Raw genomic sequence first — 24,613 nt, forward strand, 5'->3', positions numbered from 1 at the left:
GTCCGTTCAGGAGTTCAAAGCGGGTTCGCGAATCATTTGACTCAGTTTGGGGATCACAAATCATTTGAATCAGTTCGGGAGTTCGTAGCGGGTTCGCGAATCATTTGAGTCAGTTCGGGAGTTCAAAGCGGGTTCGCGAGGCATTTGAGTAAGTTTGGGGATCGCGAATCATTTGAATAAGTTCGGCAGTTCGTAGCGGGTTCGCGAATCATTTGAGTCAATTCAGGAGTTCAAAGCGGGTTCGCGAATCATTTGAGTGAGTTTGGGGATCGCAAATCATTTGAATCAGTTCGGGAGTTCGTAGCGGTTTCGCGAATCATTTGAGTCAGTTCGGGAGTTCAAAGCGGGTTCGCGAATCATTTGAGCCATCATAGCTGCCCAACCAACATTTCCATGCGGGCCCCATGTGGATTTTGGCTGTCAGTTGCGCCCTGCATGGGCAACCCAAATGGGACCCATACATTTTTGTCCATCGGCTCCACTTGGGCCCCGTGTGTGTTAACCGATAGGGGCCCATGATGGTTCCATAGTGGGCTCCAAGTGGGTTCTAATAACTGGGGCCATACAAAACCCATACAAAACCCTTATGGGGCCCAGCTGGGTGATTACACTAGACCCACAAATGGCCCTTATTTGGGGTTTTAGTGGGACCACAGTCGGTCAGAACTGGGCCCCATTTATATTTCTTTATTAATTCCTCTGGATAAAGTTAATGTGCTAATATGCAATAAAACTCTAATTTAAAATATTTACCTAAAAAATTGGTGCTTAATACAATTACATGTTAAAATATTTCAAATTTGAAGAAAATGACTTCAACTCAGAATCTCTAAATCACATTTTTTATTGGGTAAAACAAAATAAAACAAAACAGGATAAAAAACTGGATAAAAATACTGTAACACTTTCTATGAAGCCCAAATTTATAATACATTATAATACTCCATCCATCCATCCATCATCTTCCGCTTATCCGGGGCCGGGTCGCGGGGGCAACAGTCTAAGCAGAGACGCCCCGACTTGCCTCTCCCTAGCCACTTCTTCCAGCTCTTCCGGGGGGACCCCGAGGCGTTCCCAGGCCAGCCTGGAGACATAGTCCCTCCAGCGTGTCCTAGGTCTTCCCCGGGGCCTCCTCCCGGTGAGACGTGCCTGGAACACCTCCCTGGGAAGGCGTCCAGGAGGCATCCGAAATAGATGCCCGAGCCACCTCAGCTGGCTCCTCTCGATGTGGAGGAGCAACGCCTCTACTCTGAGCTCCTCCCGAGTGACCGAGCTTCTCACCCTATCTCTAAGGGAGCGCCCAGCCACCCGACGGAGAAAGCTCATTTCAGCCGCCTGTATCCGGGATCTTGTCCTTTCGGTCATGACCCACAGCTCATGACCATAGGTGAGAGTAGGAACGTAGATTGACCGGTAAATCGAGAGCTTTGCCTTACAGCTCAGCTCCTTCTTCACCACGACAGACCGGTACAGCGACCGCATTACTGCATAAGCTGCACCGATCCGTCTGTCAATCTCACGTTCCATCCTTCCCTCACTCGTGAACAAGACCCCAAGATACCTGAACTCCTCCACTTGAGGCAGGAACTCTCCACCAACCTGAAGTGGGCAATCCACTCTTTTCCGACTGAGAACCATGGCCTCGGACTTGGAGGTGCTGATTCTCATCCCAGCCAATTCACACTCGGCTGCAAACCGTCCCAGTGCACGCTGAAGGTCCTGGTCTGAGGATGCCAACACGACAACATCATCCGCAAAAAGCAGCGATGAAATCGTATGGTCCCCAAACCGGACACTCTCCGGCCCTTGGCTGTGCCTAGAAATTCTGTCCATAAAAATTATGAACAGAACCGGTGACAAAGGGCAGCCCTGCCGGAGTCCAACATGCACCGGGAACAGGTCTGACTTACTGCCGGCAATGCGAACCAAGCTCTTGCTCCGGTCGTACAGGGACCGAACAGCCCTAAGTAGGGAGCCGTCGACCCCATACTCCCGGAGCACCCTCCACAGGATGTCGCGAGGAACACGGTCGAATGCCTTCTCCAAGTCCACAAAACACATGTGGACTGGTTGGGCAAACTCCCATGAACCCTCCAGCACCCTGGAAAGGGTATAGAGCTGGTCCAGTGTTCCACGACCGGGACGAAAACCACACTGTTCCTCCTGAATCCGAAGTTCCACTATCGGCCGAATTCTCCTCTCCAGTACCCTGGCATAGACTTTCCCAGGGAGGCTGAGAAGTGTGATCCCCCTATAGTTGGAACACACTCTCCGGTCCCCCTTCTTGAAAAGAGGGACCACCACCCCGGTCTGCCAGTCCAGAGGTACTGTCCCCAACCGTCATGCGATGTTGCAGAGGCGTGTCAGCCAAGACAGCCCCACAACATCCAGAGACTTGAGGTACTCGGGGCGGATCTCATCCACCCCCGGTGCCTTGCCACCGAGGAGCTTTTTAACTACCTCGATGACTTCAGCCCGGGTGATGGACGAGTGCTCCTCCGAGTCCCCAGCCACTGCTTCCTCAATGGAACACAAGTCGGTGGGATTGAGGAGATCCTCGAAGTATTCCTTCCACCGCCCGACGATATCCCCAGTTGAGGTCAACAGGTGCCCATCTCTACTGTAAACAGTGTTGGTAGGACACTGCTTCCCCCTCCTGAGGCGTCGAACAGTTTGCCAGAATCTCTTCGAGGCCAACCGATAGTCTTTCTCCATGGCCTCACCGAACTCCTCCCAGGCCCGAGTTTTTGCCTCCACGACTACCCGGGCTGCAGTCCGCTTGGCCTGCCGGTACCTGTCAGCTGCCTCCGGAGTCCCACAAGCCATCCAGGCCCGATAGGACTCCTTCTTCAGCTTGACAGCATCCCTTACTTGCGGTGTCCACCACCGGGTTCGGGGATTGCCGCCTCGACAGGCACCGGAGACCTTACGGCCACAGCTCCGAGCAGCCGCAGCGACAATGGAGGTGGAGAACATGGTCCACTCGGACTCAATATCTCCAGACTCCCTCGGGATCCGGTCGAAGCTCTGCCGGAGGTGGGACCCTCACAGTACGTTTGGGTCTGCTGAGTCTGTCCAGCTTCCTCCCCCGCCATCGGATCCAACTCACCACCAGGTGGTAATCAGTTGACAGCTCCGCCCCTCTCTTCACCCGAGTGTCCAAGACATATGGCCGAAGGTCTGATGACACGACCACAAAGTCGATCATCGACCTCCGGCCTAGGGTGTCCTGGTGCCACGTGCACTGATGGACACCCTTATGCTTGAACATGGTGTTCGTTATGGACAAACCGTGGTTCGCACAGAAATCCAATAACAGAACACCGCTCGGGTTCAGGTCAGGGGGGCCGTTCCTCCCAATCACGCCCCTCCAGGTGTCACTGTCACTGCCCACGTGAGCGTTGAAGTCCCCCAGTAGAACGACGGAGTCTCCAGTCGGAGCACTTTCCAGCACCCCTCCCAGAGACTCCAAGAAGGCCGGGTAGTCCGCACTGCCGTTCGGCCCGTAGGCACAAATGACAGTGAGAGACCTATCCCCGACTCGCAGGCGCAGGGAAGCGACCCTCTCGTTCACCGGGGTAAACTCCAACACATGGCAGCTGAGCTGGGGGGCTATTAGCAAACCCACTCCAGCCCTCCGCCTCTCACCATGGGCAACTCCAGAGTGGTAGAGAGTCCAGCCTCTCTCAAGAAGTGTGGTTCCAGAGCCCAAGCTGTGCGTTGAGGTGAGCCCGACTATCTCTAGTCGGTACCTCTCGACCTCCCGCACAAGCTCAGGCTCCTTCCCCGCCAACGAGGTGACATTCCACGTCCCTAAAGCCAGATTCCGTGTCCAGAGATCGGGTCGTCGGGGGTCTCGCCTACGACTGTAGCCCGATTCACTATGCACCGGCCCCTTATACTCCCTCCTGCAGGTGGTGAGCCTACAGGAGGGCGGCCCCACGTCACTCCTTCGGGCTGAGCCCGGCCGGACCCCATGGGGGAAGGCCCGGCCACCAGACGCTCGCATACGAGCCCCAACCCCGGGCCTGGCTCCAGGGTGGGGCCCCGGCTGCGCCATGCCGGGCGACGTCACGGTCCTTGATTTTAGTTTTGCCATAAGGGGTTTTTTGAACTGTTCTTAGTCTGGCCCGTCACCAAGGACCTGTTTGCCTTGGGAGACCCTACCAGGAGCATATAGCTCCAGACAACATAGCTCCCAGGATCATTCGGGTACTCAAACCTCTCCACCACGATAAGGTGACAGTTCAAGGAGAGGCATTATAATACTCTTAAGGCATAATGCATTATAAAAAAACATATGTTATATTAACTCATGAATAATCATAACTCTTATAATACATCATAATACAATGCATAATATAATTCATCATGGTCATAAGTTTAAGAGTATGATTATTTATAACACACTATGATCACCATATTAAATCTACTTAATTTACAGTATAATGGACTGTATCATATCTTGACGTTGTTTAAGATCTGCACAGTATCTTATTACAGCTTGTGAGTGATTAGATGTTGAGTGTTACTTGAGTGTTTCCTTTGAAGCTAATGTTAATTGATGTGAGCTTAATACTCTTAACTGAAAAAAAAATTCAATCTTTTATATGGTTACATTTTATTTTGATGGTCCTCTTAAACAATCGATTATAAGCAACTTTGCCACTACATCCCAACTCTCATTAGAGTATCAGTAGCTCAAGAATGGTAGAATCTAGTTTGGTAGAATAAGCTGACGTACTTGCAAAGACACCTATGTCAGTTTATCTGTTGGTTGACCATCAAAATAAAGTGTTAGCATATATTCACAGTAGCAGACATAGTAATACTCCAATGACCGCTAGTTGATATAGTTGCAGAGTTACCCAACAGCTGTCTTAGGCAGCGGTTCCCAAACTTTTGTTCCTGCGCACCCCCTTCTATGTCCCAACCGGGTTGGCGCACCCCCAATCCCCACTTTAAAAGACGCAACAAAGCTGTCTTTTACCGCCATATAAAGAGTCATGTTTAATCAGGCGCAAATAACCAGAACACGCATGACAATAAAAACATCAACAAAGTTTCAATATATTGCAACAAAGCTACGCACAAGCTTCCACTTTTAAGAGGACGAGTGACAGACACAGGCTCAGTAACAGAAAGTACGCAAAAAGAAACATTGCAGCAATATGCTAGGCCTATTAAATGACCATGGAGCTAGCAGCATCATCTCAACCCGCGGCCTGTCACGAATTCAAATGCATCCCACCATGCTGAACATAATAATTATTATTATTTTTTTCAGTTTTACTTTTATTATATATATTTTTTTACATTAATTTAAACATTTACTTAAGAAATATAAGCTATAGCCTAATGTTTTTTATGTTCAATTATTTTGTGTTTCATATATTATTTTCAGACATGAACAGAACGCATTTAACGAACACATACAAGCGCCCACTTTGGCAGAATTCAATTCAAATAGTCATCAACAGCCATTAGTTCGATAAAATTCAGCATCAGAATGGACAAATTTGTTTTTAAGGGAGAAAAAAAAAGAAATGTGAAAAATGCCAGCGAATGAACATGTAGAAAAAATAATAGTCTCAGTATCAGTAGTGAAGGAGAGTGCTGGATTTTCGGTTTGCCCCGCATTTTACTTGAAGAAGTTAAGGCAAATGGGAACACCATATATTACATAGCAATCATCCTTAATTGAAGAAATGTGGCAAAACATCTCTGGAGAGAACCTCATATTATTAAATTTGAATGTGCTTTCCATATTTGGATCAACATAGGCTACATTTGTGAATGCACATTTTCTGCAATGTCGTTTTAAGTCATGCTCCCGTGGGCGTCTTACAGACTGCATCTTAAGCCGTATGTTAAACCGTGGGGAGACCGTTATGGACCGCTAGGTAGGCGTGACGTAATCATGGTCATAAGAGAGTGTGTGCGGAGGCTCTGAGAGGACGAACGCGTACCTCCGATTTTTTATGACCGCGCGGACAGGTGCGTGTGGTCAGAAGGCTTCAAAAGCACAATTGCACATGTGGAGGCAGTGTGAAGAAGCCCATTGCTACTCGAACCTGTGCAATCCGCTTGCACTTGGACTTGGACCATACTGCGGCCCAGTGGAAACAAAGGTTGAGAACCACTAAAACACAACGGTTATGGAAATTAGAACGACAGTACATTGAATTAAATTGCAATGAAGTTACAAAGGATCCACATCATTAAAGAGAATAAGCTCTGAAATAGACAAAATAAATAAAAACGAGGATCAATCTGAAACTTTTCAAGTGCGACAATAAAATTAGCCTACACACGATCCACAACATAATTAAGTTGAGCATAGGCTCAAACATAAAATATAATAAAAGAGGATGCATCTGGAACTTTTCGAGTGCAGCGCAAAAGTCGCTCAGCCTGCAGCCAGAGAGAGATTTCCTCAAGATTTTTTCTTTGCTCATTTTCTTTCTCTATTCTCTTCGTCTCTGTTGCCTCCAAATCCTCACTCTCTCTTGGCCCCTCTCCTCCTGACTAACAACTTTATCATAAGATGTCCAACTTGACAGTTTCTCTGATTTCAGCCAGTTTAGCATATTTATCATATATATTATGGAATGAATGAAACGAGTTGGCACGCATTATTATATTATTATTACGCATTATTATATATTATAGCCTAGCCTGCAGTACATAAAAGAAGAACAGTGTAGCTCCCCCCCAGTAATTTCACGAGCACAAGGATTCTCTGATGACAGGCGATTTATTGACTGGTTCACCATGAGGATAACCATCCAACTCAAGATGCCGTGAGAACTAAATAAACAAAAATAAAATTACAATAAAGAATATAAATACATAAATCAAATAAATAAATATTGTCTTTGTAAACTTTCCAAACAGATTTAAATTAACTTTAACAGCAAACTGCGGTCTTTGTATATCACTTTTCACACATAGCAACACAATTCACAATAATCACATACAATATAAATGACAAACTTACTTCATTGGCTGCTTATTACCAAAGGAGAACTTAATCTAACATCTGGTAATATCTTCTGTAACCTCCGTTGAGTAAATGAACTTAAATGCACTTTAGAAATGTGGATTACAGCTTCAGGTTCAGCTTGCCATGCGGTGTAGACAACAACTTCCTGAGTTACACGGTACCTTTCATAATAAAAGTCTCAACTCAAGCAGCTCTCTACAAAGCAGTTTCAAATTAAAGGTCTTTAACAAAATAAAATAAACATGAAATATTAAACTGACTTCTCTGTCAGTTACACTCCCACCAAAACACTTTCTTGTGATTTTTTGTAACTTAGTGACAACTTTTATTCAAAAATCTTATGGACTAACCCAAAGAATGGTAGACACAAGGTACGCTTTTAATCTGCTTCAATCGGGGTAACTATTTTCTGAATGGGCCTTTCAAGGTAAGTCGGTTTAGTAACACGTTTGCCCTTTTTATCCAGTGTCGAATCACTGATCAACAACTTCACTGTTCTTACACAGCCATCTGTACCACTGTGCACTTCTGTTACCTTCGCTAGCTTCCACCGACTGCGTGGAGCAGTGTCATCTTTTAGAATGACAATGTCATTGACCTTTACATTTCTACGATGCTTGTGCCATTTCTGCCTGTGTTGCAGGTTTAGAAGATATTCTTTTTTCCAACGTGACCAGAACTCATTCGCTAAATACTGCACCTTACGCCATCTCTTATGAAGGTAAAGGTCTTCCTTGACAAATTCTCCAGGTGGTGGTAAAATTATTGAAGTCTTCATAGTCAAGATGTGGTTAGGTGTAAGAGGCTGCGGACCTGATGGATCATTCAGATGCTCCGTGGTTAACGGTCTGCTATTCACGATAGCCATGACTTCATAGAGAAATGTTCTTAGTGAGGCACTATCAAGTCTTTGAGCCGATTGATCCAGAATGGATGTCAAAACACTCCTTATTGTCCGAATTTGCCTCTCCCAAATGCCACCCATGTGACTGGCTGATGGGGTGTTCATGATGAATTCACAGCCAAACTCCTTTAGGCGTTCTTGGTTAATTTCCTTTAGTGCTTCAGCAAATTCTCGTCTTGCACCCACGAAATTAGTGCCCTGGTCGGATCTAAGTTGACGTACAGGTCCACGTATGGCAATGAAAGCACACAATGCATTAATGAATGCGTCAGTGGATAAATCATCCAGCATTTCCACATGGATCGCCCTGGAACACATACATGTAAGTAGAAGCCCATAACGCCTCAACTCCTTTCTTCCATCTTTGACGTAGAAAGGACCGAAACAGTCCATCCCGCAGTATGTGAAAGGAGGGGTTGTCTCCATACGTTCCTGAGGAAGATTCGCCATCCTTTGCTCTTCAGTGCATCTTCTCAGTTTCCTGCACCTAGTGCATTTGTAGATATATGAAGACACTGCTTTGCTACATCCCAAGATCCAGAAACCGTTTGATCGCAGTTCATTTATAGTCATTCCTCTCCCTTGGTCATACACTTGCTCATGATAATGTCTGATGAGTAATGTTGATATATGACTATGTCGTGGGAGAATTGCTGGGTGTTTCACATGTGGGTGTAATGCAGCATGTACTAAGCGACCTCCCACCCTGAGGATACCATGCTCATCTAAGAAGGGATTCAGGCGATGCAGTTTGTTTGTGCTGGACTCAATCTCCTTCTGTTGCCGGAGTCTCTGGATCTCATCACAAAAGGCTGATTGTTGAACCATTCTGATAACGGTAATCTCTGCATCCTGTCTTTCTTCGATACTGGTGGCTTCATTAACCCTTGAACTTAGACCTTTCACTTCCCTGGAACATCTCTTAAGTCTTGCAATAGCTTTTACCAGTCTTGTCCAATCTGAAAACTTCTGAAGTCGATCAAGCAATGATCTTTCTTCTTTTGCTTGAGTTTTATGAACTTGAGCTTTCCGTAGCTCTGGGTCATTGTCTATGATCTCTCCCACCTTAACATCACTGGGCAGTTCATCCTTCCACAGAAACCTTGGTCCTGTGAACCAGTTGGATGATATGAGCTCTTCTGATGTAAGGCCCCTGGACGCATGATCGGCAGGGTTCTCTTTAGACGTCACATATCTCCATTGTTTAGTATCTGTGCTTTGTTTAATCCGTTGAATGCGGTTTGCTACAAAGATATGAAATCTTTTGGCGTCATTATTAATGTATCCAAGGACAACTTTTGAGTCAGTCCAGAAGTACTCTTCTAGGTTGGCTATATCCAGCTCCTTTCTGAGCAAGTCACTTGTTTGTACAGCAACTACTGCAGCTGATAACTCCAGCCTTGGTATGGTGGTAACTTTAGAAGAAGCAACTCTAGCCTTGGCCATAACCAAGGAGCAATGAACATCTCCTGATATGCTAATAGCTCTGAGATATGTGCATTCTCCATATCCCGATGTACTAGCGTCAGAGAAATGATGAAGCTCATAACGCTGAACTTCCTTAAAAGTTGACGGGAGATAACATCTCTGAATCTTCACATCAGCCAAGTTTCGCAGATCTGTAAGCCAAGCTTTCCACTTTGTCAACAACTCCTCTTTAAGTGGTTCATCCCAGCCCACCTTATCTTGACACATCTGTTGCAGTATTTGCTTACCAACAAGAATTAAGGGTGCTGCAAAGCCAAGTGGGTCATATACAGAAGCCACTGTTGAAAGGATTCCTCTTCTAGTGAGTGGTTGTTCCTTAACGAATACTCTGAACTGGAAGCTGTCAGATTTGATGCACCATTTCACACCAAGTGCCCTTTCCATGTGAAGCTCACCCAAAGCCAAGTCATGTTCCATAACACTTTTAGCACATTCTTCCAGAGGAATTGATGCTTTTACTTCTTCACTGCTTGACACAAATTTATGTAAACAAAGCTTTCCTGTGCTACAAAGTTCTCTTGCTTCCTTCATCAGTTTGATAGCTTCATCTACAGTTGAGACACTTGTCAACCCATCATCGACATAGAAATTCCTTTCTATGAATCGAATGGAGGATTCACTGAAGTAACCACGACCTTGAGCAGCAATATGCTTGAGGCCATAATTGGCACACCCGGGCGATGAGGCTGCACCGAAAAGGTGTACTTTCATCCTATAAACCTGTGGCTTGGATTCTAGATCTCCTTTCTCCCACCAGAGGAACCGTAAGTAGTCTTGATCTTCTTCCTTCACATGAAATTGGTGAAACATGCGCTCTATGTCACACATGATTGCCACCGGACCCTTACGGAAACGACAGAGAACACCTACAAGGGTATTTGTTAACTCTGGACCAGTTAGCAAATGGTCATTGAGGGATGAACCTTGAAACTTTGCTGAGCAATCAAAGACTACACGGATCTTTTCAGGTTTTTGAGGATGATAAACCCCATGATGGGGAATGTACCAAGCAGGGATTTTATCTGTTTCTTCAGCTGGAACCTTCTCAGCATCTCCTCGAGCAATTGTCTCATTCATAAAGTCTAAATAGTCTCTATAGTATTTCTCATCTCTTTTAAGCCTTTTTTCTAAGCTTTTGAGGCGATGAATAGCACATCCTTTATTGTTGGGCAAATTTGGTCTGTCTTCCTTGAAAGGCAAAGGCATTTCATAATGACCATCTTCCTTGTGTCTGATGCCTGTTTCCATTTTTGACAGAAAACGTAAATCTTCTTGAGAAATACAACTATCCACTGCTGCTTTCTCATTGAAGTCCGACTCAAGAGCTTTGATGACATTTGGTGGAGTGATCACTTCCTTGATCTGTGTTCTACATATGTACTGAACTTTACTTGTAAGATTGAGAGAAGACTGTAGACTTGGCAGCACTTGTTTCACTATAATGCGATGGCTCACTCCAATGGCATCCCCGTAGTCTACAGAGGAATTGCCACAGCCAACAATGCTCCAGCCCAGATCTGTTCTTTGAGCAAATGGCTGATTTTCTTTACCAGACACAATTTCTCTAGGAAGAAGAGCTTGAGGGCAGTTGTATCCAATCAGAAGGCCAATATCACAAACTTGTTTAGGAGCAATCTTCTCAGCTATATGCATTAGATGAGGCCACACTCTTGCAGTTTTGGGTGTAGGAATGTGAGTTCTGTTTGCAGGAATAAACTCTCTAGAATAGGTTACTGGCAAAGAGATCTTTTCTGAATAAAATCCTCTCACCTTTAAACCAATTATCTTCTGGCATGGAACAACTGTACTCTTGGATACCATTGTTGAGAGCTTCAGCTGCACAGATTCCTTCTTTGTGTCAAGAGCTTGAGCTATCTCTTCCAGGATGAAGGTAGTATCGCTCTGGGTGTCAAGAAGTGCATATACCAGAACTTCATGAGTTGGTTCATCGGTAGCTGATACCCATACTGGAACAATTGTAGAGGTGTGAGTATTATTTACATCCTGTATTACTCTGTTAGATGTTACTTAATAACTTTACTTTAAAGAGGTGTGTGAACTTGCAAGCACGATGTCAGACACTGTAATATGCTCTGGTCCCCTCCCTGCTTACCGTGGTGATGAGATGCATAGCAGATTGTCATCACTCAATGGCTGGATGTCTAAGTGGTGCCCACAGAATAACATAGGTTATATAGACAATTGGACGAGCTTTTGGGGCAGACCTGACCTGTTTAAAAGAGATGGTCTTCATCCCTCCTGGGGTGGCGCCACTCTTCTGTCTAGAAATATGGCAAATAGTCTTAGTGTTTATACTTGACTAACTGGGGCCCAGGTCAGGAAGCAGACAGACTGGCTAAACCGACCGTCTGCTAGCTGCCTCCCGTCACAGAGGTCAGTTAATTCTCAGCACATAGAGACTCTTTCACCTAGATATCACACTATAGAGACTGTGTCTGTTCCACGAACTAGAAAATACAAAAAACGTCCAAACCAAGTTAAGGTTAACAATTTAATTGAGGTTCAACAAATAAAAAACAAATGCAATATGGATAAACAAATGATAAAGATTGGCTTATTGAATATCAGATCCATTTCTACGAAAACACTTTTTGTAAATAATATGATAACTGATCATAATATAGATGTGCTCTGCTTGACAGAAACCTGGCTAAAACCTGATGATTACATTATTTTAAATGAGTCCACCCCCCAAGATTATTGTTATAAACACGAGCCGCGTCTAAAAGGCAAAGGGGGAGGTGTTGCTTCAATTCATAATAACGTTTTCAGGATTTCTCAGAGGGCAGGCTTCAAGTATAACTCGTTTGAAGTAATGGTGCTTCATATAACATTATCCAGAGAAACCAATGTTAATGATAAATCCCCTGTTAAGTTTGTACTGGCTACTGTATACAGGCCACCAGGGCACCATACAGACTTTATTAAAGAGTTTGGTGATTTTACATCCGAGTTAGTTCTGGCTGCAGATAAAGTCTTAATAGTTGGTGATTTTAATATCCATGTCGATAATGAAAAAGATGTATTGGGATCAGCATTTATAGACATTCTGAACTCTATTGGTGTTAGACAACACGTTTCAGGACCTACTCATTGTCGAAATCATACTCTAGATTTAATACTGTCACATGGAATTGATGTTGATAGTGTTGAAATTATTCAGCCAAGTGATGATATCTCAGATCATTATTTAGTTCTGTGTAAACTTCATATAGCCAAAATTGTAAATTCTACTTCTTGTTACAAGTATCGAAGAACCATCACTTCTACCACAAAAGACAGCTTTTTAAGTTATCTTCCTGATGTATCCGAATTCCTTAGCATATCCAAAACCTCAGAACAACTTGATGATGTAACAGAAACTATGGACTCTCTCTTTTCTAGCACTTTAAATACAGTTGCTCCTTTACGGTTAAGAAAGGTTAAGGAAAACAGTTTGACACCATGGTATAATGAGCATACTCGCACCCTAAAGAGAGCAGCCCGAAAAATGGAGCGCAGCTGGAGGAAAACAAAACTAGAGGTATTTCGTATTGCTTGGCGGGAAAGTAGCATATCCTACCGAAAAGCATTAAAAACTGCTAGATCTGATTACTTTTCTTCTCTTTTAGAAGAAAACAAACATAACCCCAGGTATTTATTCAATACAGTGGCTAAATTAACGAAAAATAAAGCCTCAACAAGTGTTGACATTTCCCAACACCACAGCAGTAATGACTTTATGAACTACTTTACTTCTAAAATCGATACTATTAGAGATAAAATTGCAACCATTCAGCCGTCAGCTACAGTTTCGCATCAGACAGTGCACTATAGACCCCCTGAGGAACAGTTCCACTCATTCTCTACTATAGGAGAGGAAGAGTTGTATAAACTTGTTAAATCATCTAAACTTACAACATGTATGTTAGACCCTATACCATCTAAGCTCTTAAAAGAGGTGCTTCCAGAAGTCATAGGTCCTCTTCTGACTATTATTAATTCCTCATTGTTATTAGGACATGTCCCCAAAACCTTCAAACTGGCTGTTATTAAGCCTCTCATAAAAAAGCCACAACTTGACCCCAGAGAACTAGTTAATTATAGACCAATCTCGAATCTCCCTTTTCTGTCCAAGATACTAGAAAAGGTGGTATCCTCACAATTATATTCCTTCTTAGAGAAAAATGGTATATGTGAGGATTTCCAGTCAGGATTTAGACCGTATCATAGTACTGAAACTGCTCTCCTTAGAGTTACAAATGATCTGCTCTTATCATCTGATCGTGGGTGTATCTCTCTATTAGTTTTATTGGATCTTAGTGCTGCGTTTGACACAATTGACCACAACATTCTTTTGCATAGACTTGAACACTTTGTTGGCATCAGTGGAAGTGCATTAGCATGGTTTAAATCGTACTTATATGACCGCCATCAGTTCGTAGCAGTGAATGAAGATGTATCATATCGATCACAAGTGCAGTATGGAGTACCTCAAGGCTCAGTTCTAGGGCCGCTACTCTTCACGCTTTATATGTTACCCTTGGGAGATATCATCAGGAAACATGGTGTTAGCTTTCACTGTTATGCTGATGATACGCAGCTCTATATTTTTTCTCGCAGCCCGGTGAAACACACCAATTTGAAAAACTAATGGAATGCATAGTCGATATAAAAAATTGGATGACGAGTAATTTCTTACTGCTAAATTCAGAAAAAACAGAGGTGTTAATCATAGGGCCTAAAAACTCTACTTGTAATAACCTAGAACACTGTCTAAGACTTGATGGTTGCTCTGTCAATTCTTCGTCATCAGTTAGGAACCTAGGTGTGCTACTTGATCGCAATCTTTCCTTAGAAAGCCACGTTTCTAGCATTTGTAAAACTGCATTTTTCCATCTCAAAAATATATCTAAATTACGGCCTATGCTCTCAATGTCAAATGCAGAAATGTTAATCCATGCATTTATGACTTCAAGGTTAGACTACTGTAATGCTTTATTGGGTGGTTGTTCTGCACGCTTGGTAAACAAACTACAGCTAGTCCAAAATGCAGCAGCAAGAGTTCTTACTAGAACCAGGAAGTATGACCATATTAGCCCGGTCCTGTCCACACTGCACTGGCTCCCTATCAAACATCGTATAGATTTTAAAATATTGCTTATTACTTATAAAGCCCTGAATGGTTTAGCACCTCAGTATTTGAATGAGCTCCTTTTACATTATACTCCTCTACGTCCGCTACGTTCTCAAAACTCAGGCAATTTGATAATACCTAGAATATCAAAATCAACTGCGGGCGGCAGATCCTTTTCCTATTTGGCGCCTAAACTCTGGAATAACCTACCTAACATTGTTCGGGAGGCAGACACACTCTTGCAGTTTAAATCTAGATTAAAGACCCATCTCTTTAACCTGGCATACACATAACATACTAATATGCTTTTAATATCCAAATCCGTTAAAGGATTTTTAGGCTGCATTAATTAGGTAAACTGGAACCGGAACACTTCACATAACACCGTACTTTCTATATCATTAGAAGAATGGCATCTACGCTAATATTTGTCTGTTTCTCTCTTGTTCCGAGGTCACCGTGGCCACCAGATCCAGTCTGTGTCCAGATCAGAGGGTCACTGCAGTCACCCGGATCCAGTACGTATCCAGACCAGATGGTGGATCAGCACCTAGAAAGGACCTCTACTGCCCTGAAAGACAGCGGAGACCAGGACAACTAGAGCCCCAGATACAGATCCCCTGTAAAGACCTTGTCTCAGAGGAGCACCAGGACAAGACCACAGGAAACAGATGATTCTTCTGCACAATCTGACTTTGCTGCAGCCTGGAATTGAATTACTGGTTTCGTCTGGTCAGAGGAGAACTGGCCCCCCAACTGAGCCTGGTTTCTCCCAAGGTTTTTTTCTCCATTCTGTCACCGATGGAGTTTCGGTTCCTTGCCGCTGTCGCCTCTGGCTTGCTTAGTTGGGGTCACTTCATCTACAGCGATATCGTTGACTTGATTGCAAATTAAAACAGACACTATTTCAACTGAACAGAGATGACATCAATGAATTCAATGATGAACTGCCTTTAACTATCATTTTGCATTATTGAGACACTGTTTTCCAAATGAATGTTGTTCAGTGCTTTGGCGCAATGTATTTTGTTTAAAGCACTATATAAATAAAGGTGATTGATTGATTGATACTTCACTTACGGTATCTTTATTCTGTACCAACTCTGGGTTTCTTTCCTTCAACTTCTCCTTTGACTGACCTGACTGTGGAGTCCTCTTTGCTTCCTTGATACGATCCTCATGTAAGCATGATGGGTGCTTCTTCTGACATTTCTCACAGACACTCCTGTCTTCACAGTTCTTTGAATGATGACCAGGATTCAAACATCCAAAGCATAACTTATTCATTTGGACAAACTTGACTCGCTCTGCAACATTCTTCTCCATAAACTTACGACATTTGTGAATACTATGTCCTAGTCTCTCACAGAAGGTACATTTTACAGCATCTACCTTTTCTCTGGACTGTACCGTTAACACTTTTGCTCTAGTGTCCTGATTTCTTGATATCTTTCCCTTTCCGATCTCATTAGGCTTCAGTGCATGAAGCGATGTCACTGGATTACAAGCTATCTTAGCTTCTCGCGTAAGAAACTTTACAAACCGACTGAAGGTAGGAAATGTCTTAGTTTCTTCTTCAATTTCTATGACCTGACGATTCCATGCTGAGGCTAACCAATCAGGAAGCTTGGAAAGAATTTTCTGGTTCTCATTACAATCATTGAGGATTTCAAGACCCTTAATCTGAGACATAGCTGCTTCACAGCCTCTGAGGAAGTCAGTAAATTCTCTCAGCTCAACACTGTCCTTGGAACCAATCTTTGGCCATGAATTAAGCTTGTCTCGAAAGGCTTTAGCAATGACGAATGGGTTTCCATACCTTTCTTCTAGTACGCCCCATGCTGCTTGATATGCGGACTCCGTGCCTAGGAGGAAGTAACTTTCAATGGCCTTATTAGCTGGTCCTTCCACATACTTGCGTAAGTAGTAAAGCTTCTCATTTACTGGTATGTTTTTTCTGTCTATCAGAGTTTGAAATGAGATTTTCCAATCACTAAATCTGAGAGAGTCTCCATAGAATGTTGCAGGTTCAGGTATAGGAAGACGACTTGAGCTGATAGATTCTGCTAACACCTTAACAAGGTCTGCAGTGCTAGCTTCTTGATATGATTTTGTTGCACCTTCCTGTAGAGGTATGCTCTGTAACACCGAGCTGCTTAACTTTGGTACATGTTTCTTTCTTACCGATGCACAGTCACGAAGTAGCTCTCTTGTTTCTTCCTTTGAGTCTTCATTCTGCTCGTAGACTTGCATTCGTGCCCTTGCAGCATTTAATCTTTTTAGTGTCTCCAAGCGCTCAAGCTCTCTGCGCTTGTCTTCTAATGCTTTCCGTCTAGCAGCATTTTCAGCTTCAATCTTAACACGTAACCTAGCTTCTTGTTCTTCTCTTTATAGTCGTCGCTTCAATTCTTCAGCTTCTTGTTCTGCTATTCTCCTTTTGTCTTCAGCCTCAAGTCTTTGTAGTTCTTCCAGTTCATGCTCTTGTTGCTGTAATATTTCTAATGTTGCTTCAGTTGCAGCAATTTCTGCAGCAGCCTCTTGCTTCTTAGCTGAGGAACAACTTGAACCTCTGGAGCTCAAAATTGAATTTTTCATAGACTGAGAAGACCTGGAATGTCCATGACTTGATTTGGAGGCTATGGATGAGAACACTGAACCTGTATCAATACAGCATGCTTCTGGTCTAAGAGGATCTTGACCCTTAACTCCCTCACCTAGACGACTCCATGCAGACTCAACTATCATTTTTGTGACTGCTCCACAAGTGTCTACTCTACGGCGATTATCACTGTCTGGATTCACATTTTGTCGCAATTCTTCATAAACAACATTAACATCCTTTGAAGAACCACTGATTGCATCTATGAGGCTGTTCAACATGTCACTGGAGAGATGCCCCATTAGTCTTTGTCTACTATCTCTAGCAAGAGTCTTCCATTTCTCATAAGAGCGTTGAAAGCTATTTTTACGTTTAGTCAGCCTTTCATCGTGCAACTCTTTACCTTTCTCTGTAAATTTTCGTGCTCTTTGACTTCTTCGTGGTTCTTGCTCTGTTGTGTCATCAACAGCTACTAATGCTTGTGTGTCTACACATTCTTGGGATTCTAGCTGCTGTGGTGATTGCACAGTATCTTTTATATTTTCTTTGCCACACTTAGCAGACTGACCATCTTCTGACATTTTTGTATCTCTTAGTTACACTGACTACTCTAATTGAATAATTATACATGTAACGTGAACTGTACTGAACTTAGGCAAACAGATGTTTCTTTCTTAGATTATTAACTCTGGTTAAAGTAGTATTTTAACAGTTCAATCACCTGTAAAATTAAAATTGTAAATGAAATTCAACTATTTTTAGGCATTGCACTTTGCTATTCTTCACAACTATTATCTTACTTGCAGCTTTAAACCTGATCAAAAATGACTTAAACTTGAAAAGGTAAATACATAACACCAACACTTCTTCAAACAATGTACTGAACACTTAAAGAGTCATTTTTAACAAATGGCAAGAATAAGTCCACTTCAAGCACCTTAACTTGAACTTGGTTGTGCTAATCTTCTTGTCGGCCTTAACTTGACAATGCCTTTAAACTCTGTGCATATGCGTGTCACTTAGTTCTTGGTTACCAGTGTATACAATGCTTGTAGAATCCAGAATGATGGAACTTGGAGTTAACTTGATGCTCACTTAACTGCTGTTCAGAAACGTTCCTTCTCCTACCCGTGAAGAGCAGATGAATTCTCACTGTAGCTCCCCCCCAGTAATTTCACGAGCACAAGGATTCTCTGATGACAGGCGATTTATTGACTGGTTCACCATGAGGATAACCATCCAACTCAAGATGCCGTGAGAACTAAATAAACAAAAATAAAATTACAATAAAGAATATAAATACATAAATCAAATAAATAAATATTGTCTTTGTAAACTTTCCAAACAGATTTAAATTAACTTTAACAGCAAACTGCGGTCTTTGTATATCACTTTTCACACATAGCAACACAATTCACAATAATCACATACAATATAAATGACAAACTTACTTCATTGGCTGCTTATTACCAAAGGAGAACTTAATCTAACATCTGGTAATATCTTCTGTAACCTCCGTTGAGTAAATGAACTTAAATGCACTTTAGAAATGTGGATTACAGCTTCAGGTTCAGCTTGCCATGCGGTGTAGACAACAACTTCCTGAGTTACACGGTACCTTTCATAATAAAAGTCTCAACTCAAGCAGCTCTCTACAAAGCAGTTTCAAATTAAAGGTCTTTAACAAAATAAAATAAACATGAAATATTAAACTGACTTCTCTGTCAGTTACAAACAGTGCGTAGAAGACAGCATCTGTCTTCTACGTTTGCATCGTTTTTTATTTAAAATAAAAGTGATTACAAAGGAAATGTTTACTGTTCATGTTTTTTATTGTATGGAAAAATCCCACTTAAAAAAAACAGACCGCCATTACATTTGTCCTCTCGCGCACCCCCTGGTGGCAGCACCACAATTTGGGAATCCCTGCTTTAAAGGATTGTTTAAGTTTTCTGTGGTTGACTTAAAAAAATCTGATTTGGACTTTCTAATCATCGAAGTACACTTGTTTCTTACAGTTCTAAATGCAGTGCAATCAGCAGAAGAGTGGGAAAATCTGGTTTGTGCGCACATTTTATTTCTCAAACAGATTAGCTCTGATAGACTGCCTGAAAACCAATGATTGTCCTTACCACTGATCCTAAACTTTTCGATTGGTACACAGTTTGGTAATATATAGATTTCTCCTTTGAACTCCCACCTCTTCTGTGGGTTTTATTGTTCTGGGTCTGAATTTGGGCTCCTGGGGTCTCAAAAAGGAAACATTTTCAATCTCCAAGGGTAACGTTATGACAACACACTCTTAGAAAAAAGGTTTCATTGGGGTTCTATATAGAACCATAGGGTTCTTTACTCAACTACAAAGAACCTTTTATGCTAAAAAGGTTCTATAATGACAAGAAAGAACCCTTTTGGCACAAAGTTTCTTTAGGCTATTATTCATTCATATATTACATTATTCTACAATGTATTTGTAATTAAATTATTGTTTGTAGTAACTTAATATCACATTTTAATCATGCTGTTTTTTGGAGAAAAACTGAAATGGCACTCTTCGTGTGATATTGATTAACTACATAAAATGATATAAATATACCTGTTTAGATTTTCTAACCCCCATATCTTCATAAATGCATTTGAATACACCGAATAATGCAGTGAAAGAACGCACTCAAAATGCACACGCGCACTAGTATGACTTCATCATGTAACTTTACATTAGCCTAGATGCGTGCACTTTTTAGGCACGATTTGTTTAGTTTTTGAATATACTTGATACTGTTAAAACGCACATCATTAAAACAAAAAATACGAGTTCACATATCACACCTAAACACGCTTGGAAAACATAATTAGAACTAGCTACTGTAGTGTATTTTCGTCTTCCATGGATCTGAGGAATCACTCTATCTCAGGGTTTTGTTTCCATAAGAAAGATTTTATTTTCAAGAGAAAATAAAACCGAGAAAGCTCTGCAGAACAGTCTGTCGATGTCACAGTGTCTGGGTTGTTGTTCCCCGGGGTTCCACTAGATGTCCTCCTTCTCACGGTGTCTGTCCCAGATCACTTCCTGTTCCCTTATATGGTCACCTTTCTCCTTGTTACGTGATTGATTGTTCACCCCACCTGTCTCCTGTTTCCCAATTATCCTTCTCTGTATAAATACCCAGTCTGTCTTAGTCTATGTTACGGAGTCCTTGTTTGATGTCATTGCGTTTCAGGTCCATCAGTCTTGCTTTGCCTTACCCTATGTGTCTCATTCTCTCGTTCCACCAGACTTCCTCTACCTTCCCGTTCTTCCGAGTTCCCCGTTTCATCCGGTTCCCTTTTTGTTTGATTTGTCTCTCATGACTGTTTATTTTGTATTTACCCCTCTGTTTAAATAAAACCCTTACCTGCATTTGGATCTACCCTCTCTTTGTGTTTTCCCAAAACCAACCGTGACAGAAGGACTCCGTCATGCCTAGATCCAGCGGTGTGAGATTTCGAATCGGTTCCCCAGCCACCATGGAGGAACGGAGGGGGAGATTCCGGAACTTAATCACCCTTCATCAAGAGGGAAGTGAGGTGGGTGGCCTGGCGCAATTGTTTTGGACTATGGCAGTCGGGCTAGGTTACAATGATGCAGCACTAAAGGATTTATTTAATAATTGCCTGGATGATCCTTTACCTCAATGGGAGATGAAGGGGTTAGAGATCCTGGACTTTTGGGGGTTTACCAATTACCTGCACCATCGTGCCCAGTGGGATGCAACAACCACACCAGAGTTTCCAGACAAGGCTGCCAGCTCAGCCCCACAGCACAAGATGGCCGCCACCCCAACCCCACAGCACAGGATGGCCGCCAACCCAGCCCCACAACCCAAGATGGCCACCAGCCCAGCCCCACAGCCCAAGATGGCCGCCAACCTAGCGTCACAGCCCAAGATGGCCGCCAGCCCAGCACCACAGCACAAGATGGCCGACTCAACGCCACCGACTCTCCATCGTAGAGGGCGGAGGAGGAGACAGGCAGCTACTGTTCCTCAGGACCCGGAGAACGTTCCCGAGCGGGCCGCTGCCGTCCATGAGGCCATGGCCGAGGCCGTTCCCGATGCGGTGCCCGCTAATGTTCCGGAGGCCGAGGCGGTGCCCGATGCAGTCTCCGAGGCGGAGCCCGATGCTGTTCCCGATGCGGTGCCCGCTGCTGTTCCGGAGGCCGAGGCCGTGGCCGAGGCCGTTCCCGATGCGGGGCCCGCTAATGTTCCGGAGGCCGAGGCGGAGCCCGATGCAGTTCCCGAGGCGGAGCCCGATGCAGTTCCCGAGGCGGAGCCCGATGCAGTTCCCGAGGCGGAGCCCGATGCAGTTCCCGAGGCGGAGCCCGATGCAGTTCCCGAGGCGGAGCCCGATGCGGTTCCCGAGGCGGAGCCCGATGCGGTTCCCGAGGCGGTGCCCGATGCGGTTCCCGAGGCTGTTCCCGAGGCGGTGCCCGATGCTGTTCCCGAGGCGGTGCCCGATGTTGTTCCCGAGGCGGCTCCCGAGGCAGTTCCCGAGGCGGTGCCCGATGCTGTTCCCGATGCGGAGCCCGATGCGGTTCCCGAGGCGGTGCCCGATGCGGTTCCCGAGGCTGTTCCCGAGGCGGTGCCCGATGCTGTTCCCGAGGCGGTGCCCGATGTTGTTCCCGAGGCGGCTCCCGAGGCAGTTCCCGAGGCGGTGCCCGATGCTGTTCCCGAGGCGGTGCCCGATGCAGTTCCCGAGGCTGTTCCCGAGGCGGTGCCCGAGGCGGTGCCCGAGGCGGTTCCCGATGCGGTGCCCGAGGCGGTTCCCGATGCGGTTCCCGATGCGGTTCCCGAGGCGGTGCCCGATGCGGTTCCCGAGGCGGTGCCCGATGCGGTTCCCGAGGCGGTGCCCTATGCGGTTCCCGAGGCGGTGCCCGAGGTTGTTCCCGAGGCGGTGCCTCATGTTGTTCCCGAGGCTGTTCCCGAGGCGGTGCCCGATGCGGTTCCCGAGGCGGTGCCCGATGCGGTTCCCGAGGCGGTGCCCGATGCGGTTCCCGAGGCGGTGCCCGTTACAGTTCCCGAGGCGGTGACCACAAGGCCGTGGTGGTCTTCGGCTCCGCCCTGGGAGACTCTGGCGGTGACCACGAGGACGTGGTGGTCATCCGCTCCGCCCTGGGGGACTCTGGCGGTGACCACGAGGACGTGGTGGTCGTCCGCTCCACCCTGGGGGACTCTGGTGGTGACCATGAGGACGTGGTGGTCTTCTGCTCCGCCCTGGTGGACTCCGGCCTCGACCACAGAGACGTGGTGGTCTTCCGCTCCGCCCTGGAGGGCTTTGACTTTGACCACAAGGCCATGGTGGTCTTCCGCTCCGCCCTGGAGGGCTCTGGCCTTGACCACACGGCTGTGGTGGTCATCTGCTCCGTCCTAGTGGACGCCTCAACATGTCCTTCATGGACTTATGTTTTGTGTTTTTTGAGTTCTGTTTCTGTCTGTTCCTTTTAGTTTAGTCTGGCCCTCCGTCCCTCCCCCTGTACCTCCTCCGGTCCTCCTCCCTCCTGGTCTCCCGGTTTTATGTATCATTTCTGGTGTTTGTTCCCCTTGTGTTCCTTTTCTGGCCCTCCGTCCCTCCCCCTGAGCCTCCACCTGTCCGCCTCCCTCCTGGTCTCTGTGTCATGTTTTGTCTTTAAGCGTCTGGTAGCCGCTCCGTAGAGGGGGGGTACTGTCACAGTGTCTGGGTTGTTGTTCCCCGGGGTTCCACTAGATGTCCTCCTTCTCACGGTGTCTGTCCCAGATCACTTCCTGTTCCCTTATATGGTCACCTTCCTCCTTGTTACGTGATTGATTGTTCACCCCACCTGTCTCCTGTTTCCCAATTATCCTTCTGTGTATAAATACCCAGTCTGTCTTAGTCTATGTTACGGAGTCCTTGTTTGATGTCATTGCGTTTCAGGTCCATCAGTCTTGCTTTGCCTTACCCTATGTGTCTCATTCTCTCGTTCCACCAGACTTCCTCTACCTTCCCGTTCTTCCGAGTTCCCCGTTTCATCCGGTTCCCTTTTTGTTTGATTTGTCTCTCATGACTGTTTATTTTGTATTTACCCCTCTGTTTAAATAAAAACCCTTACCTGCATTTGGATCTACCCTCTCTTTGTGTTTTCCCAAAACCAACCGTGACAGTCGAGTCTGTGTCGGTTCTCTATTTTATACAGTGCTTCTGAAGGCGTGCCCATGTTCAATACATATGGTTCTGTTTATCAACTCTTTTACCTTTTATGGCTGTCTCCAGCTTGCTTTTAGGATATAGAATTTATTTTAAGTGAAATGAGGAGTCCTAATCATATATTTTGTCTTATGTCAAAACAGGGTGTCCAACTTTACTATATGCTGTATTTTGGTAATGTCTGCACCAAGGAGGTCTGGTCATATATTTTGTCATATGTCCAAATAGAGTGTGCAGCTGCACCATATACTATACCCCTGCACTCTCTGCACATCCCATTCTCACGCAGGCCTCTACATACAGTCAAATGCATGATTATAACAGTAGAATAACTTGATACATAACTGGCTAGATTCACATTGATTATGCCTGATTAGTTTACATATTGACCAATAAAAATCTTCCACATTCTCCCCTTTGAGACTTAGTAAGTCTCACATTTGATTATTTTTATCCAGAGTGCTACTCTAATCCAGTCATATTAGTTAAACTACCTAGTGACTAAATAAGTCACATTGTATTATCACCAGTGACTAGATTATGAAATTCCACTCTGAGGGATCACTGGACCAAACATCTCTCTCCTAATTTGACGAGGGAGTAAAATATCCAGTTTCCCTAACCCCTCATTAAAGATAAAACAATGTTCAGCATTTCAGCACTTGCCTGTGGTTGTCACATTATGTAGAATTCAAGAGAAATAAACATAAAGAATGTAACATCACAAAAATAGCATAGTTGATCTTCAGTCCAGATCTTTTGTGCACTGTAGAGGCCATTTTGGTTACTCTCAAAAATCAATTTCCCATCATCTTGATATCTTTGAATTTAATTTACTTAGCTGTGGCTTTGACTAGTGACCTCAATATAGGAAGTACACAGTAAAATAGTAAATATCTTGTCAATAATGCAATTCCTAAAAACTTTCCCAATTTAGTTATAAACTATGCTCCCCATGCTCCTAACTTTAAATCAAACCAGTCTTACATGGTATTATCTTTTCCAACATTTTCTTTATCTACCATTCTTAGCCTTTTCAATTTGATCATTACTTCACTAAATAGTCCTTCTGGAGCAGTATTATTTGGTATATAAATACAGCATTGTCACCCAAACATAACACATACTTTTCATTCTTCAATTCACAAATAATCTCGAGCTTTTCTATTTTGCTCCTTTCAATCTATTTGTTGCATTCAATTGCTCTATTCTCCCTTCAAATCTTCCTACATCCATATTTCCCTTCTCATAACCTTCAAATTCTTCATCTACCATTAC

At 44.2% G+C, this 24,613-nt stretch overlaps 2 protein-coding genes across 9 annotated transcripts in view; both read right to left on the reverse strand.

Moving 5' to 3' along the window:
* Positions 1–24,613, reverse strand: part of LOC113109177 (NACHT, LRR and PYD domains-containing protein 3-like) — a 1,077,877-nt gene that overhangs the window by 544,789 nt on the left and 508,475 nt on the right. The gene's annotated exons all lie outside the window — the stretch shown is intronic.
* On the reverse strand, positions 6,707–18,854 carry LOC113109172 (uncharacterized). Of its 3 annotated transcripts, XR_003292851.1 has the most exons (4): positions 18,586–18,854; positions 15,607–18,395; positions 7,001–11,426; positions 6,707–6,810 (listed from the first exon to the last, which is right to left on the reverse strand). XR_003292851.1 is itself a non-coding variant. In XM_026272787.1 (3 exons), exons 2-3 carry the CDS (start codon positions 16,786–16,788, stop codon positions 7,386–7,388), a joined length of 5,223 nt encoding a protein of 1,740 aa, XP_026128572.1. In that variant the 5' UTR covers positions 16,789–18,395; positions 18,586–18,854; the 3' UTR covers positions 6,707–7,385. The 3 variants fall into 3 exon arrangements, 1 of the variants encoding a protein (XP_026128572.1); XR_003292852.1 differs by having other exon boundaries at positions 15,607–18,854; XM_026272787.1 differs by having other exon boundaries at positions 6,707–11,426.

The sequence above is a fragment of the Carassius auratus genome, chromosome 9 (genome assembly GCF_003368295.1).
Source record: "Carassius auratus strain Wakin chromosome 9, ASM336829v1, whole genome shotgun sequence".
NCBI lineage: Eukaryota > Metazoa > Chordata > Actinopteri > Cypriniformes > Cyprinidae > Carassius > Carassius auratus.